The sequence below is a fragment of the Manis javanica genome, chromosome 4 (assembly GCF_040802235.1).
Source record: "Manis javanica isolate MJ-LG chromosome 4, MJ_LKY, whole genome shotgun sequence".
Lineage (NCBI taxonomy): Eukaryota > Metazoa > Chordata > Mammalia > Pholidota > Manidae > Manis > Manis javanica.
Genome location: NC_133159.1, coordinates 71,004,836 through 71,022,198, shown reverse-complemented (window position 1 = coordinate 71,022,198; position 17,363 = coordinate 71,004,836). Strand labels below are relative to the sequence as shown.

Genomic DNA, 17,363 nt, shown 5'->3' with positions numbered 1-17,363 from the left:
GGGAAGGAAGGAAATTGAAGATGAAGCTAGGGTGTGACACAATGAATTTAATGCCCAGTCAAATTGAACTCCAACTTCTTCCAATTGATTATCATGCATAAATAATGTATTAAAAAGTGATCAAGCATAGAGATTTTAATATATCTATACTGGCCATCTGTAGTGGCTGTATTTTGTTTATGCTTGCCCAGCATCCATTCTTCTTTTTTTTTTTGTAAAAGCATCTTGATTTTCCTCTGAGGGATCAACCCTCCCCCATTGCCTTCAAATTTCTACAGCTACCAAACAAGTTATCCTACACTCCGTAGCTGAAAGTTGAGCAAGGGATCTGAGCAAGCTTCCTCCAACTCTTCCAGGAACTTAAATTTTGTGAGGAGTGACTCAAGGATGGAAAACATTTATAGCTGATCCACTTGGTGTCAGCCCTCTGAAGGAAGCCCATACTTCCTGTTACCCAGGCCACCAAAATTACCTCGTCTTCCCCTTTCTGAAGATAGGTACTCCCCGATTGCTTTTGATTCCTTGAACTTCGCCATAACCTCCCAATAAGCTCCATTTTTGCTTGAAAAAATACCTTCTTTTTTTTGCTGAAACTAGGTGTAGCTTACTTTCAAGCTAAAAAACTGAATTTACACTTCACCTGTGAGGATGATCTGCTTACCTTTACCTGCCGAAGTGAGGTGGAAATTTTGTACTTAGGTTGCACTCATACCAGCCTACACATAGCAGGCAGCCCTTTGCTCTCTGGGGCTTGCTGCTCCACTAGTATGCTGGCAAGAAGTGGGCTCAGATTTACTTTGATCTCAGAACCTGCAGACCTCCCTCCCTCTCCATTTTTCCCCTCAGCCACCAGTGTGGAATCTCTTCTCCTGAAAATCTTCTTTGCTTGTATTTCTGGCCAAGAAACTTATTCTGTTTAGCATAGAAACTTTCATCCCCTTCACAAAACCATTATGTTTTTCTAAGGTTCTAGAAGATTAATGAAAGATTTGTAAGCCTCTTGTATTTTCCACCTTACTTCAAAGCTAATCAGCAGCAAGAAACACATAATTTTCTATGTGCTTGAACTGAGGAGCAGGTTCGAGGTAGAAGAAAAATGAAAAGACACAAAGGAGGAAAAGAAGTTAACACTTCCAAACACTCCAATAGCTTAATAATTAAAATAGTGGTGCCTTTTAAGATATCTATATTACCATTCTTTAGTGTATTTTCATATGTATATTTTGTTTTAGTTTATATTTTACTCATGGTTGGGGAGTATACATTTATTATTAGATGTATTGGGTTGTGTTCCTGGGTGTATGATGGCTGTTTTTAGTCAGTATAATGCCAGCAATGATTATGCCTGTGTCCAAAGATGAGCAAATTTCATGCATTTTCAAAATCAGTGGGAAGAGCTCTCAGAAGCCACACTTCCAGAATGTTTGAGACACAGCCTGCCCATCTTACATGTTGGCTTTTGGGTCACTGGCAAGGTGTTGTCCTTAGTCATCTTTTTCATATACACCTTCTGACCTCTGGCATTCAAAACTTCCTATATGCCTTAATGTAATATTGAATCCAGATGGTGGAATGAATGTGAGATAAATGACTGTGAGTGTTTAACATATAATGGTGGATTTTCTTTTGTAAGTCTCCATCTCTGCCACATTCTGCAGTAATTCTCCGTTGTACGTTATTCTCATAGAACCAGGAATTGGAAGATAAATGGTTCCTCCTCTAACCCTGGTCACACTCTCATTCTCCCTTCTTATATCATTTCTTTCTTTGACAAAGAAACCTGGAGCTTTGCCATTCAGAGAAGATGGGGGCAAAGAGGAAAAGAAAAGGCACCAAAAGGAGGGAAAAGCCAATAAAGAAAGCTGGAGAGAAGATGATTTGAAAGAGAAGGAAGAACCAATAATAGGAGGAATTCTTAAAGTATTTTGAAAATATTCAAAAGTGAAAGATAAGAATTAATCAACAAAAATACTAGAAAGTATCCTTAATGCCTTCTCCCCTCCTCTCACATAGGTTCGCCTACTATTGACCATCTCCCTCTCCCTAAGCCTTTCTGACACAGGACGTTTTACAAAAGCCACAATGGTTTTGAACATGTTCTTTGAGTACGTGTATTAGAGTTATTGCTTACCATTACCTGCTCATCATTCTTCTTTCTAAAAAGGGAACTGCTTCTAACTTCTTGCAAGGGGCTACCTGAAAGGGTAACCCAAGAAGGAAATCAAGATTTGAACTCACCTCTTACAGCCATCCTCAATTTGGGGCTAGATAGTACTCTGCACCTCATAAAATCATTTTCTATTCTTGTTCATGTTCATATTTTTTTATGATTTCTTTTGACCTGTATAACCTTGGTGTTATTTGAAAACCTTCGAGTTCAGATGTTTCCTTTGGAAGTGAATGTAGCTGATAGCAGTATAAATGATAATTTGCTAAAGAGTGATGGCAAAGAAAGCTTAGTTCATTCTTCTGATGACAAGTTTCTTTTCAAAGAAGAGGCTGCACTGAGATGAAGGTAGCATTATTTATGCTACCAGATGTGATGTGCTCATGGCATTTCTGGCATTTCATTGTTTAAAACTTCCTGATATAATAATAATAAACATCTTTCTTATTCCATCCAGTCAGCTTGGTTGGGGGAGGGGCAGGGTCGTGAGAGGTGGCTTCATCCAAAGATCGTACTTCTTTCTTTGAGATTAACTTAATAATTACCCAGGCTTTGATGTCTATGTTTCCATATTTGTTCTATTCCATGATGCTTGAGGTGATTTACCTCATAACCTTTTATCCTCATAACCTTACTTCCCAGAGGCAAAGACACGCTCTGCCTGATTGCATTATGAAACACCTGACTTTGACCCAACCCTCTACAGGCTGCACCACCCAGGACACTATGAAAATGAAGTTGCCACTGACTGGAGGTCAGCAGTACTTTGCTGGGTTCAGATGAACTTAAAACAACATGGAACCCCAAAGGCCAGACTGTAGAAGGTCATCTCTGGACCTCCTTCAAGTAAGTTTTCAGCCAGATTATTACTTATTTTAGTTTTAGTTTTTGAGATGCAACTTAATCTAGTTTTTAAAAATTTGATGCTGAGGGGTGGATGAACTGGCTGAAGGGGATTAAGTGGTACCATGTTCCAGTTATGAGATAAATAAGAGATGGGAATGTAATGTGCAACATAGGGAATTACTCAATAATATCATAACAACTCTGTGTGGTGATAGATGGCAGCTAGAGAACATATTGTATATAAATATAAAATTGCTATGTTGTACACCTGAAACTAATATAATACAGTATCTCAATTATTCTTCAATAAAAAATATTGATGCTTGACATAGAAACATGAGGTCTCTAAATATAGGACTTAACTGAATGAGAGTGATCATTAAAAGGCCTCTTTTCTTTGTATAAGAGCTTCTTTTTCCTTTGTCGATCTTTTACACTCCAGTGCCTTGGGAGAAACACTTTCAATGAATCACCTCCATTTTATTCCATAGCAGTCTAGCAAAAAGAAAAAGGAGAGTTGAAGGGGAATGGTGATGAAATTCAAGGACTGATTAAAGAAATACATACAGTTTTTTCTTAGGTTTTATATGGCTCACTGCCCATCTTTGTACTATAATTTATCTGATTCTCACAGATTAAGCCAAGTATTATTTATCATTAGTTCATTCATTTGTTCATTCAACACACATCTATTAAATTGGGCACTTTGAACATAAAGAGGGAGAGATTTAAACCAGAATGTAAGCTCCATGCACAGGATTTTTGTCTATTTCATTCACTGCTATATCCCTAGCACTTAGACCAGTGCTTGGAACATAGGAGGCACTCAATATTTGTTGATAATGAATAAATTATGAATATTAGCATGTTTTTTTAAAAGAGAAATTCATTTGTGAATAAGAGGTATACTAAGTATATTGGACCTGAGTTGTGAATATCATAAAGCCCATCATTTACAAAAGGGACCCCAAGGAAGACTCGAAACATCCAAGTGGCAGAGGATGTGTGCCCTTTTATGTTCAGAAGGGGCAGTTAGTTTATGCTCCAGATTGGTTTTGCCTCCAAGAAGGCATGTAGTTAATTTCATCTTTTCATGTTCACTCTTGTTTAGAAGGTAAAAAGACTGTAATCTATAAAAACAATGAATTAGTTTTTCTTTGTGCATTTAGTGCCTATCTCTAAGGCGTTCCAAGGTATCGCTCAGATGGTTGTATTACATCTCATAACTCAGCACAGAAGGTTGTGTGGAGAGCCGGCCCATGGGGTGGGCAGTATGAACTTCTGCTCAATGCTCCTTAGGCAGTGCCAAGCTAACTCTCACTTGAGTTACATTTTTGAATTTTGTATTTGCTGTTTCTCTACTTCTTCATCCTTTTAAGACCAGCAGTGAGGAGAATGTAATCTCAGATGATGGTGGAAGACTTGGCTGGCCCCTTCTGTCCCTACTTTCTTTCCTGTCTGCCTAGTTCAGAACATTTTTCTCAACAGCAAAAACAATGCGGAGACCAAGGGAAGACTTGGCTGGGAGCACTCCCCAGGTAGGAGGGGACTGTCACCTCCCTCCTGTAGCCTCAGGAGCTGAGACTTCAGAGTGACTGTCTGCAGTGGTGAGACCAGCAGTTCTGTCTGAAGCTTTAACCATTATACTGCTCTATAAAAAGCACATAACACAGTCTAATACTTTTATGTTGCAGTTGAAGTTTACAGGATTTCATTTTATAAGAACCTTAAGTCCAACACATAAATCTCTCTCAGGTCAGCGAGGCTTTGTGTGTTTATCTGACTTCATCTGAGACAAGTGGTTTCAAGCCAGTTGGTTGGAAGGCACTGTGGGAGAGTGGGGAATGTGTACGATTGTAAGTCAGGATCTCAGTTCTAGACTGGACTGTGTTGCTAACCAGCTGAATCAAGACCCTGTGCCTCATTTTCTTGGTTTATAAACTAAGGAAATTGCATGAAGTGAATTACAACTGCACTTTCAGCTCTAATGTTCTAGTTAGGCTCAAGATCTTTTGTCTCTACTTCCTACCATTTTGAATAATGGAATATAAAGTGTTGGAAAGAACCCCAGAGTCAGTTCAGTAAATGTTAGTTAAGTCTATGCTAAATTGAGTTTAGACAACCTATTTCATTTAGAAGGGAGGAAACGGTGAATGCAGAAAGGTCAAGTCACTTGCCGAGGACACACAATTCATTAATAGCAGACATTTTTAATCAAGCGTGAATTTTTTCCCCAGAGAAATTCCCCTTATTATCTTTTAGTGGTGGTGATAGGTGTAGAAGGAACAGATTTTCACAAAAGGTAGAACTCCTATTTAAACTAAGATGGCATTGCCTATTATTGTATTCCCGGCATGTCTCCTGCCAAATGCTGCTGGCTGTTGTGCAGCAGCATGTGTTGCTCATTTAAGGTTTAAGCACAGTTCATAAACTCCAGGAGAAAAAGCCCTTCCTGTTCTTCAAGGAGCGAACACCTTTTTAAAGTGTTCCTTCTGACTTCACTTTTGAAATGATGCTCATTGTTTAGATAGTAAAGGAGGTCAGACAAAACTGCTCAGTCAAGCAAGAACCAAGAATTCCAGTGCATCCTCTGCATGAGTTTTGGAAAATATGAGGGATAAGTAGCATGAACTATTGTGGAAATGACAGCTTTCTGCTCCACACCATTTTCCTGCTGTGGAATGAGTGTGGGCTAAGTGTGAGCTCATCTGGCCCTCAGGGGCTGGCTCTTCCTGACTTCTCTATTTTCACACAGTGTCACTATCATCCAAATTATTCTTCATACCTTAGTCATCCTTGGCTCCTCCCCTTTCTTGGTACTTTGAAACAGTTGCTAAACTCCATGAATTCCTTCTTTGCGATAAATCTTACATCAGTTTTCCTTTTTCATTCATATTACTGTTCACATATGTCACATAAGGTCATAGTTTGTTAGTAGTTAAGAACACAGGTTTGGAGTCAGGCAAAACTGAGTTTGAGTCCTAGCTCAACTGGGATTCTAAATAGGATTTATTTTGAAGAAAGAGATCGTTGGCTTTAAAAAAGTGAAAAATCACTTATTTAGAGAAATAAATGGACAACATATTTTGGGGGCAATTCTTATTAGATATTATTTCTGCTCAGAGAACTGCCAATATGAGTTAGGCAGCAACATGTGCAAAATTGCATTTCTGGAAAATATGTTGGAAATCATGTTGCAGTTACAATCAGATACACATCCTTTGATGGTCAGTGGCACAAAGGGCAACACTACTATTCTCTAACACATACTGGAGTGCCCAACGTGGACTCACATAATATTGCTAGGATATTCCTGTACTCAAAGGCTCATTCCTTGAATTTTAGTGATTTATATGTGGAGACTAAGTATTATGTATCTCCTCATAAACCCCCAGTTGTCTTGTCTTTGTTATTCATCAAGAATACAAGGAAAACATTTTATCTGACCTTGGATTTTGTAGTGTCTTGAGTGTTCAGTTTTTTTTTAAATCCTGCTTTATAATAGTAAGGCAGCCCAGGTTATCCTGAGATTAGGAATGTTTCCTGTAATCTACTTTCCATCAAATTAAAACATGTGTCAACCTTGGTTTGGAATTGAGGGGAGAACTGAAAAGGAAGAGATAAGCAACAATTGCAAGAGTGCTTCTGGGATTTACTTCTGAGACTCCAGAGAGGGCTCTAAACATACCCTGTTCTTCAGAAAAGGATTTGTCAAAATGCAAGTTTTCAGGTCACCCAAAGTCCTGGATTAAGCCTTTAGGTGTGTGCCTTACAAAAAGCATGTCTTCAAAAAGGTGTAATTCCATTAGCAATCAGTTTCTTGGCATCACAGGCATATGATGCCGTAGCAGGAATGTGGTGCTAATTATTTAAAACTCTGAGTGGGTAGCTTATTGGCCTTGGGATGCATTGCATTATTGTCCTATAGTGGGTTTCCCTTCCTAGTGTTTTGCTTTAGGTGGGTGGCATTGAAAATGACTTTACGGTGAGAAGCACCCATCGGCTGGGGATAGGCCTAGTGGGTTTGGGAGAATTCTACTAGCAAGAGAAATTCAGCCTCTAGAAAATCTACCAAATAATAATCTACTTAGGGAATAATTGAGAGTTGATTTTATAAGCAAACCATTGCTCTAGTTGATTTGTGACTTTGTTCAGCTGTAACTCTAATCTCCATGGCATACCTCATCAATACTTTATCTTTAAGAGTAAATTAATAAAATACTGAAGTGTATGATAAAGAAAATACTCAGTCCTCATCCCAAGTGCTGCCAACAAAGCCCTGGATACCTGCAGACTTAATTTAGGACTTTGCTTCCTACCAAAACAACTTTAACACTTCAAAATCCAGTTTTTTAAATTTAAAGTTATCTTTTCAAAGCATTTTGAAGGGAAATCTTATAGAAGATCCTGTGAAAGATATGAAACAAGGTTGTATTGCATGAATATTTAAACAGAACACCTTCCAGTGGGGCTGAAGAATGCACTTGTCTTGGGTTTCTCACAATAACTTTCATTAAAGAAGGTAATTTGTTTTGTTGAAGTTGAACAAGTAGTCACACACAAAATTATGCTGCTTTTTTCTGTAGAGTTTTTGGGTGTTTGATGATGGTTCATATCCATGACCTAGCTAAGGAAGTATAATCTTTAGTTTTTCTGAGCAACACTGCCTCCTTGTGTAATGAGAATTACCTCCATAATTTTTTAAAAAGTATTTTCATTTGAATTGTGTGGCTTAAACAACCCAATCCAGATAGGGTGCTTCATGGAAGAAAATCTCTTTGTGCCCACAGTTGATAACTCCCATTGATAAAACCAACTGTCTTTTCTTTCTTTCAAACATTTATTTTTTTAATTAAAAATTTTTTTTACATATAATTGACATACATTATATTAGTTTCAGGTGTACAACATACTTGTTTGACAGTTATATACATTATACAATGCCCACTATGATAAGTGTAGATGCTGTCTGTCACCATACAAAGTTATTACGATATTACTGACTATATTCCCTGTTTGGTACTTTCATCACTGTGACTTATTTTATAACTGTAAGTATGTACCTCTTGATCCTCTTCATCTATTTCACCCATCCCCTTACCCCTCTCCTCTGGCAACCACTACTTCCTTCTCAGTATTTATAAGTCTGTTTCTGTTTTTTTGTTTGTTCATTTGTTTTTTTTTTTAGGTTCCACATATAAGTGAAACCAAAGTATTTATCTCTAATTTCACTTAGCATAATACCCTCTAGGTCCATCCATGTTGCTATGAATGGCAAGATTCATTCACTTTAATGGATGACAAGTATTTCATTGTGTATACATACCACCTCTTCCCTATGAACATGTAGGTTATTTCTATATCTTGGCTATTGTAAGTAATACTGCTAAACATAAGGATGCATATATCTTTTCAAATTGGTGTTTTCATTATCTTTGGGTAAATTACTGGGTTGTATGGTAGTTCTACTTTTAATTTTTTGAGGAATGTCCATACTGTTTTCTATAGTGGCCACACTAATTTACATTCCTATTAACAGTGCACAAGAGTTCCCTTTTCTTCATATCTTTGCCAACACTTGTTATTTCTTTTTTTTTTTTGATACTAGCCATTCTGAATAGTATGAGGTGATATCTCATTGTGGTTTTGATTTGCATTTCCTTGATGATTAGTTATGTTGAGCATCTTTTCATGTGTCTGTTGGCCATCTATATGTCTGCTTTGGAAAATTTCTATTCAAGTTCTCTATTTTTTAATCAGATTTCTCTTTTTGGTATTGAATTGTATTAGTTATATATGTATATTGGATATTAACCCCTTTACAGATATATCATTTGCAAATATCTTCTCCTGTTCAGTGGATGGCCTTTTTCTTTTGTTGATGATTTCCTTTGCTGGGCAGAAACTTTTTAGTTTGATGTAGTCCCAGTTGTTTACTTTTGGTTTTGTTTCTCTTGCCTGAGGAGATAGATACAGAAAAATATTGTCAGGCTGATGTCTAAGAGTTTACTGCCTATGCTTTATTTTAGGAGCTTTATGGTTTCAGGTCTTACATTTAGGTCCTTAATCCATGTTTAGTTTACTTTTGTGTATGGTGTAAGATAGGGATCCAGTTTTACTTTTGCATGTAGTTGTCCAGTTTTTCCAAGACCATTTGTTCAAGAGATTATCTTTTCCTCATTGTACATTCTTACCACGTTTGTCATAGACTGTATGACCATATAAGTGTGAGGTTACTTCTGGACTCTGTTCTGTTCCACTGATCTATGTATTTATTTTTGTGCCAGTACCATACTATTTTGATTACTATAGTTTTGCAGTATAGTCTGAAATCCAGTATTGTGGTATCTCCAGCTTTGCTTTCCTAAGGTTATTTTGGCTACTTGCAGTCTTTTGTGGTTCCCTACAAATTTTAGGATTATTTTTTCTAGTTCCATGAAAAATACTATTGGTATTTTATAGGGATTACATTGAATCCATAGGTTGTTTTGGGTAGTATGGACATTTTAACAATATTAATTCTTCCAAACCATGAGCATGGTATATCTTTGCATTTATATGTGCCATCTTCAGTTTATTTTATTAACATCTTTTAGTTTTCTGAGTACAAGTCTTTCACCTCTTTGTTTAAATTTATTCCTAGGTATTATTTTTGGTGTGATTGTTTTCTTAATTTCTTTTTCTGCTAGCTCATTACTAGTGTATAGAAATGTAACAGATTTCTGTATATTATATATCTTGCAACCATACTGAATTCATTTATTAATTCAAATAGTTTCTGGTGGAGTCTTTAGGGTTTAGTATATATAACATCATATCATCTATGAATAGTGACAGTTTTACTTCTTTATTGGATGCCTTTTAATTTCTTTTTCTTGTCTGATTGCTGTGGCTAGGACTTCTGTTACTATGTTGAATAAAAGTGGCAAGAATGGACATCCTTATCTTGTTCCTTATCTTAGAGGAAAAGCTTCCAGCTTTTTACCATTGACTATGAGGTCACTGTGGGCTAGTAATATATGGCCTTGATTATGTTGAGGTATATTCCCTTGAAAACCACTTTGTTGAGAGTTTTTATTACAAATGAATGTTGAACCTTAGTTTCATCTATTGAGATGATCATTTGATTTTTCTCCTTCATTCTGTATATGTGGTGTATCCATTGACTAATATGCAGATATGAACCATCCTTGGTTCAAAAATTCAGTTAGCTAATATTTTTGAGGATTTTTGCATTTATATTCATAATGGATATTGGGCTATGATTTTCTTTTTTTTTTTTTTTTGGTAATAGTTTTGTTTGGTTTGGGTATCAAGATGATACTGGCTTCAAAAATGAATTTGGAAGCTTTCCTCTCCAAGTTTTGAGAATAGGTATTCTTTAAATGTTTGATAGAATTCACCTGTGAAATCATCTGGTTTTCAACTTGGTATGTTGGGAGTTTTTTGATTACCAATTCAATTTCTTTATTAGAAATTGTTCTGTTCAGATTTTCTCTTTCTTCTTGATTCAGTCTTGGAAGATATAGGTTTCTAGGAATTTATCCATTTTTTCTAGGTCATCCAATTGGTTGACGTATAATTTTTCATAGTAGTGTTTTATTATCCTTTGCATTCTGTGGTGTCAGTTGTTACCTCCCTTTCATTTCTAATTTTATTTGAGTCCTCTTTCTTTCTTGATAAGTCTGCCTAAAGATTTATTAATTTTGATTACCTTCTCAAAGAACCAGTTTTTACTTTCATTGATCTTTTCTATTTTTTAAAACCTCTATTTCACTTATTTCTGTTCTGGTCTTTATTATTTCTTTCCTTTTACTAACTTTGTGCTTTGTGCTTCCTTTTTAGTTCCTTTTGGTGTAAAGTTAAGTTTATTTGTGATTTTTTTTTTTGTTTTTTGAGGTAGGCCTGTATCACAATGAGCTTGCTTCTCAGAACTGTCTTTTGCTGTTTCATTGCATTTCCATTTTCATTTGTCTCTAGGTATTTTTTTATTTCCTCTTTGATTTCTTTGTTGACCCATTGTTTGTTTAATAGCATATTATTTAACCTTTATTTGTGTTTTTCCATTTATTTTCCTTATAATTGATTCCTAGTTTCATATTATTGTGGTCAGAAAAGATACTTGACATCATTTCAGTCTTCTTAAATTTATTGAAACTTTTGTTGTGGCCTAACATATAACCTCTCCTGGAGAATGTTCCATGTGCACTTGAAAAGAATGCATTTACTGCTGTTTTTGGATGGAATGTTCTGTGTATATCTGTTAAGTCCATCTAGTCTAATGTGTCATTAAAAGCCACCATTTCCTTATTGGTTATCTGTATGGATGATCTAGCACTGTTGTAAGTGAGGTGTTAAGTTCCCCTACTATTACTTTTTTACAGTCATTTTTTCCCTTTATGTCTGTTAATATCTGCTTTGTATATTTAGGAGTTGTATTGGATGCAAAGATATTTATAATTGCTATATCCTCTTATTGGATTGATCCATTTATCATTATGTAATATTCTTCTCTGTCTCATGTTATTTTATTTTAAATTCTGTTTTGTCTGATGTAAGTATAGCTACCCTACATTTTGTGTGTGTGTGTGTGTGTGTGTGTGTGTGTGTGTGTGTGTGCTTCTATTTGCATGGAATATCTTTCTCCATCCTTCAGTTTCAGTCTGTATGTGTCCTTAGGTCTAAAGTGGGTCTCTTGCAGGCAACATATGGATGGGTCTTGCTTTTTTAGCCATTCAATTACCCTATGTCTTTTGATTGGAGCATTTAGTAATTTTTATGTAATTGTTGATAGGTATGTATAATAAATACATATGACAAAATGTCATTTTGTTTATTGTTTTCTGGTTGTATTTATAGTTTTTCTCTATTCCTTTCTTCTATTGTTCTCTTTCTTTGTGATTTGATTACTTTTCTTGTTGCTATGCTTGGATTATTTTCTCTTTATTTTTTGTGTATCTATTATAGGTTTTTGATTTGTGCTTAGCATGAGGCCTATATATAACATCCTTTGTATTTAGAAGTCTTTATTATGTTGTTTATTGCTTAAGTTTGAATAAATTCTAAAAAACACTACATTTTTACTATCTCCTCCATATTTTATATATATCATGTTTTTATTTTGTATATCCCTTAGCTAATTTTTGTAAATATTGATTTTACCACTTTTTCTTTTAGCCTTCATACTAACTTTATAAGTGACTGATCAATGGCCTTTAATATATGTTCACTTTTACCAATGAAATTTTGTTTTTCATAATTTTACTAGTTATGGCCTTTTCTTTTCTACTTACAGAAGTCCCTGTAACATTTCTTTTTTTTTTTTTTTGAGAGGGCATCTCTCATATTTATTGATCAAATGGTTGTTAACAACAATAAAATTCTGTATAGGGGAGTCAATGCTCAATGCACAATCATTAATCCACCCCAAGCCTAATTCTCATCAGTCTCCAATCTTCTGAAGCATAATGAACAAGTTCTTACATAGTGAATAAGTTCTTACATGGTGAACAGTACAAGGGCAGTCATCACAGAAACTTTCAGTTTTGATCATGCATTATGAACTATAAACAATCAGGTCAAATATGAATATTTGTTTGATTTTTATACTTGATTTATATGTGTATCCCACATTTCTCCCTTTATTATTATTATTTTTTTTATTTTTAATAAAATGCTGAAGTGGTAGGTAGATGCAAGATAAAGGTAGAAAACATAGTTTAGTGTTGTAAGAGAGCAAATGTAGATGATCAGGTGTGTGCCTGTAGACTATGTGTTGATCCAAGCTAGACAAGGGCATTAAAACATCCACGGATGCAGAAGGTTTCTCTCAAAACAGGGGGGGTGAGGTTCTAAGCCTCACCACTGTTGATCCCCAATTTCTCACCTGATGGCCCCCTGCGACTGTGCCTGACTTAGGTTCTTCCTCCCTTGAGGAATCGTACCCATCTCTGGCTAACCAGTCATCTTCTGGGGCCATACAGGGAGATGTAAAGTTGGTAAGTGAGAGAGAAGCCATATTGTTTGAAAAGGTTAGCTTTTTACTTCTTTGCAGATTTATGCCCTGTGGCTTCTATGCCCAGCATTTGTCTTGAGGTATCTTTACCACTCGGAGGAATTATGATACTCGGTAAATTCGATATGAGGCATGAATTCTATTTAAGGGTCATAATTAGGAAGGAAGAAGAAAAGCTATAGAGGTAGCAGACAGAAGAAAACATGGGAGGATTGATTATTTCTTTGACATATCTTCTTGTAGAGTAACTTAAGCATGTATAGGTTTTAAACTACTAATTAAATTGCATACACACATTAACATAATAGGAATACAGTTACATAACCAAAGCAGATCTATAATTACCAGCCATCTCCAGTGAAACCAAGAAAACCAGTTAGGCACCCTAGGCATTTGTGAAAATTTGTCTATGATATGATGGATATTGTCCAACTGTACTTGAACAGTATGAGATAAGTCAGACAAATTAAAACAACCCATTCCTGGGAACTGTTCACATCCTATATGTTCTTTTAACAGTAGATAGTCTGTAGTTGTAAGATTTTGGAGCGCTACAACTTGCACTTCTCCTAATTCTTGGTTGAGTCCTGTAACATTTCTTGTAAGGCCAGTTTAGTGGTGCTGAACCTCATTAACTTTTGTTTGTTTGTAAAACTCTTTGTCTCTCCTTCAATTCCGAATGATAACCTTGCCAGATAGAGTATTCTTGGATGTAGGTTTTTTTCCTTTCAGCACTTTGAGTATATCATGACACTCCCTCCGACCTACAAAGTTTCTGCTGAAACATCAGCGGATAGCATGGGATTTCTCTTGTACACAACTAGTTTTTTTTCTTTTGCTACTTTTAAGATTATCTTTAAAAAAATTTTTAATTACTATGTGTTGATGTGGACCTCCTTGGGTTTATCTTGTTTGGGGTTCTCTGTGTTTCCTGGACCTGGATATTTATTTCCTTATATTATATTTTCAGCTTCAAATATGTTTTGACACTTTATGTATGTTGCTTCTGGGACCTCATGATGTGAATGTTTTTCACATGAAGTTGTTACAGAGGACTCTTCACATCTCCTCATTTTTAAAAAACCTTTTTTCATTTTGCTGTTCAGCCTGGTTGCTTTCCACTACCCTCTCTTCCAGATCACTGATCTGTTCTTCTGCATCCTCTAATCTGCTCTTGATGTCTTCTGGTGTATTTTTCACTTCAGTTTTTGCTTACTCCAGCTCTGACAGGCCTTTTTTTAATGTTTTCTGTCTCGTTTTGAAGTTCTCACTGAGTTCATCCACTCTTCTCACAAACTACAGTGAGCATCTTTATGACCATTACTCTAAACTTTTTTCAGGTAGATTGCTTATCTCCATTTCATTTAGTTCTTTTTCTGAAGTGTTTGTCCTTTTCTTTCATGTGGAACATATTCCTCTGTCTCTCCATTTGTCTAACTGTCTGTGTTTGTTTCCGTATTAGATAGGTCAGCTATGTCTCCTGGTCTTGAAAGTAGTGGCCTTATGTAGAAGGCATTCTGTGGGGCCCAGTGGCAATCTCACCTGGTCACCAGAAATAGGGCTCCAGGGGTGTCCCCTGTGTGAGTTGCATGAACTTCCTGTTGTAAATGGGCCACAACTGCTGCACATGTGCTGGTGGGTGAGTTTGGCCCTCAGCCCAACCATGACTACTGTAGGTGTCCTAGTAGGCAGGGCTGTCCCCTGGCATGGCTGGCTGAGAAGATGTAGCTGCTGCAGGGGTGCTGGTGGGCAGGGTTACTCCTCCTCCCCCCAGGACAGGAGTAGCTTTGGAGGGGTGCCCATTCTGGCTGGGGCTGTCTCTTGTGTGTGGTAGGGCAGTAGCTGCATTAGGGGAGTGCTGGTACTAACCAAGGCTGCCCACTGGGTGTGGCAGGGTAGGAGCTGCTTTGGAGGGACACCTGCCAGAGCAGGTCCATAGAGGAATGGTGGGGTAAGGGAAGTAGTGCCAGCAAGGAAGATAAAGAGTGTCAGAACTGGCTCCTCTAAGCATCTGGCCAGATAGGCTGAAAGAGGGCAAGTAAAATGGCACCCACCAGCACTTCTATTCCAGGAGAAAGCTCCTACAGATCCCTGCGCCTTTGGTACATGCCCTAAAATTAGTCAATAAATTTCCTTCATGTATAACCCAGGTGCTTTTCAAACTGCTGCTTCTATGCTGGGTCTCCGACCAACTGATAGAGGGTCCTGGCCCTCTAAGAGTGGATCTTGGTTTCCTACAGTCCTCTGACTCTCCCAGAGATAAACCCCATTGGTTTTTAAAAACTTGTTTTCCTGTTGCAGGTCCCCAGGGCCAGAGATGCCCAATTTGGGGCTTGATCCTCTTGCTCCACAAGAAGGACCTCTTCACCTATGAAATTCCTTCTGCTTGTCAGTCAGCATACCAGGGGATTTGTTTCCTGACCACCTCTCTGCCCCACCTGTCCTTCTTGATGAGGCGTTAGCTGTGGGCAGTCAATTCTGCTAGTCTTCAGGTCATTTTCAGAGTTAATTGCGCTATTTGTAGTTGTTGTCTTAGTGTGTATGTTGGAGGTGGTGAGTTCAGGATCCTCCTACCATGCCTGCTCTCTCCCTCCCAACTGTATTTTTGTTGAGGGACTGTTTGCCCAATATGACATTATCTGTATGTTTTGATTTTACTCCTAATCCCTCTCATTATGCCTTTAAAGTGGTGGAAAGAAATAGGGAAAGTGGATGAAATACAAAGAAGTATTTTTGCTACCATGACATAATCTTTGGAAGTTTTTGTGGAAAAAAAGATAGAACCTTATGGATAAATGAGAAAAAAATTCATTAATCAGAAGATTCAAATTTTATAAGTGTTCTAACTTTATCAAAAGCATTTGATATAAAGTAGTAAAGCCTAATGAATTTAAGTTATGTATTTTCTCACCTTTTCTTACTTTTGGTTCAGGAGATTGGTGTTTTTTGGCTTCATGCAATTCATTCACCAATTATCTATGTGTATCTGTTAGGTACTGGGCACTATTTTAGAAGCCGAAGATACTGTAGGGAACAAAATAGAGAAATATCCTTCCTTCATGGAGCATATCTTCGAGTGAGGGGGCAGATAAGAAAGATACTCAGGTGAAATATATATTATTTTAGATGGTGATAAGTGCTAAGGAGAAAAAATAAAACAGAGAAAAGAGGTAAGTGATGTCCAGAGAGGGGAGTAATATTATATTAGATAGGGTGGCAGTGAAGGCTTTCCTGAGGAGGTGATAGTTGAGTGAAGTTGTAGAAAAGCAGAGAGCAAATCACAAGGCTATTTGGGAGAAGAATGTTTTAGGCACAGGTAACAGCAAGTGCAGAAGCCCTGAACTTGGCTTGTTTGAAGAACAGCAGGAAGGCCAGCAGGGCTGGAGCAGAGTGAGAATGGGTGTAGTCATAGAAATTGAGGCCAGACAGGATCTTTCAGACTTTGTAATGGTTTTGGGTTTTAGACCATTGTGGAGTTTTAGGCAAAGGAGTGAGATGTTCCAACTACTTTTTTAATATAATAGAATGAAAGTGGGTAAGAGTGAAAATAGAGTGGATATCTAGAGGACTAGATTTTGATTTTATAACCATCACATTATCTATTCTGAAATATGCATTCCCTCATGAACCAAGAATTTGTTGGTAATGTATAAAAGTACTTGTCATGATCAAGGTTTATTATTAGTAACAAGTTATCATATAATAAAAAAATTAAACACTAAATGGAATAAATTTTAAAAACTCAACAGTTGGTTCAAGAGTAATCATCAAAGAAATTTTACATAAATGAATGATTATATTTGTGGACACAAATGCAAATATGATTCTAATTAATATCCTGTGTTTGTAGAAACTTACCCTTTTTTATAAAATATGACTTAGCAAAAGGAAACTTAGGACATTTACTAATAGTTCATCCTCTGAAAGAGTAATCCCTTTCTGTGTTAATCTAGTCTAAAAATTCCAACTAGGAATATCTTTGACAAGAAACAGAATAAAAACTAGCTTTCTTTTCTTTTACTTAAGAAACTCAACCTTCACATTAGTCCTATTTCCCAGAAAAGTCTTTATTTGCATTACAACTGCTGTTGTTTTCCTAGAATTATTTTAAATGCATTGCACTACCATTGTACTCAATTCATTTTATTTTTGTAATTACTGCTTAGAAAACTTTAACATTATTACCCCAAAAGCTAGTGCCTGAAAACAAACTGTGGTTTCAGTATATACTGCTAGCATGGGGCTTAGCACAGTTTTAGATTTGCAGAGATCCCCTATATAGTGCTTCTAACCAAAGAATCATTTGAATATTAAGGTCCACAATAAACCTATTGA

The 17,363-nt window shown here is 36.6% G+C and overlaps 1 protein-coding gene across 2 annotated transcripts in view; it reads left to right on the top strand.

Annotated features, from left to right (window-relative positions):
• Positions 1-2,864: 2,864 nt before the first annotated feature.
• LOC108386581 (uricase) overlaps positions 2,865-17,363 on the top strand; it is a 73,182-nt gene continuing 58,683 nt past the window's right edge. Inside the window, exon 1 of one of the 2 annotated variants that reach the window (XM_073234202.1) lies at positions 2,865-3,013. In XM_073234202.1, the coding sequence (XP_073090303.1) occupies positions 2,963-3,013 (51 nt within the window). In that variant the 5' untranslated portion in view covers positions 2,865-2,962. The remainder of the gene's footprint in view (positions 3,014-17,363) is intronic. The other variant, XM_073234203.1, reaches the window with a different exon arrangement.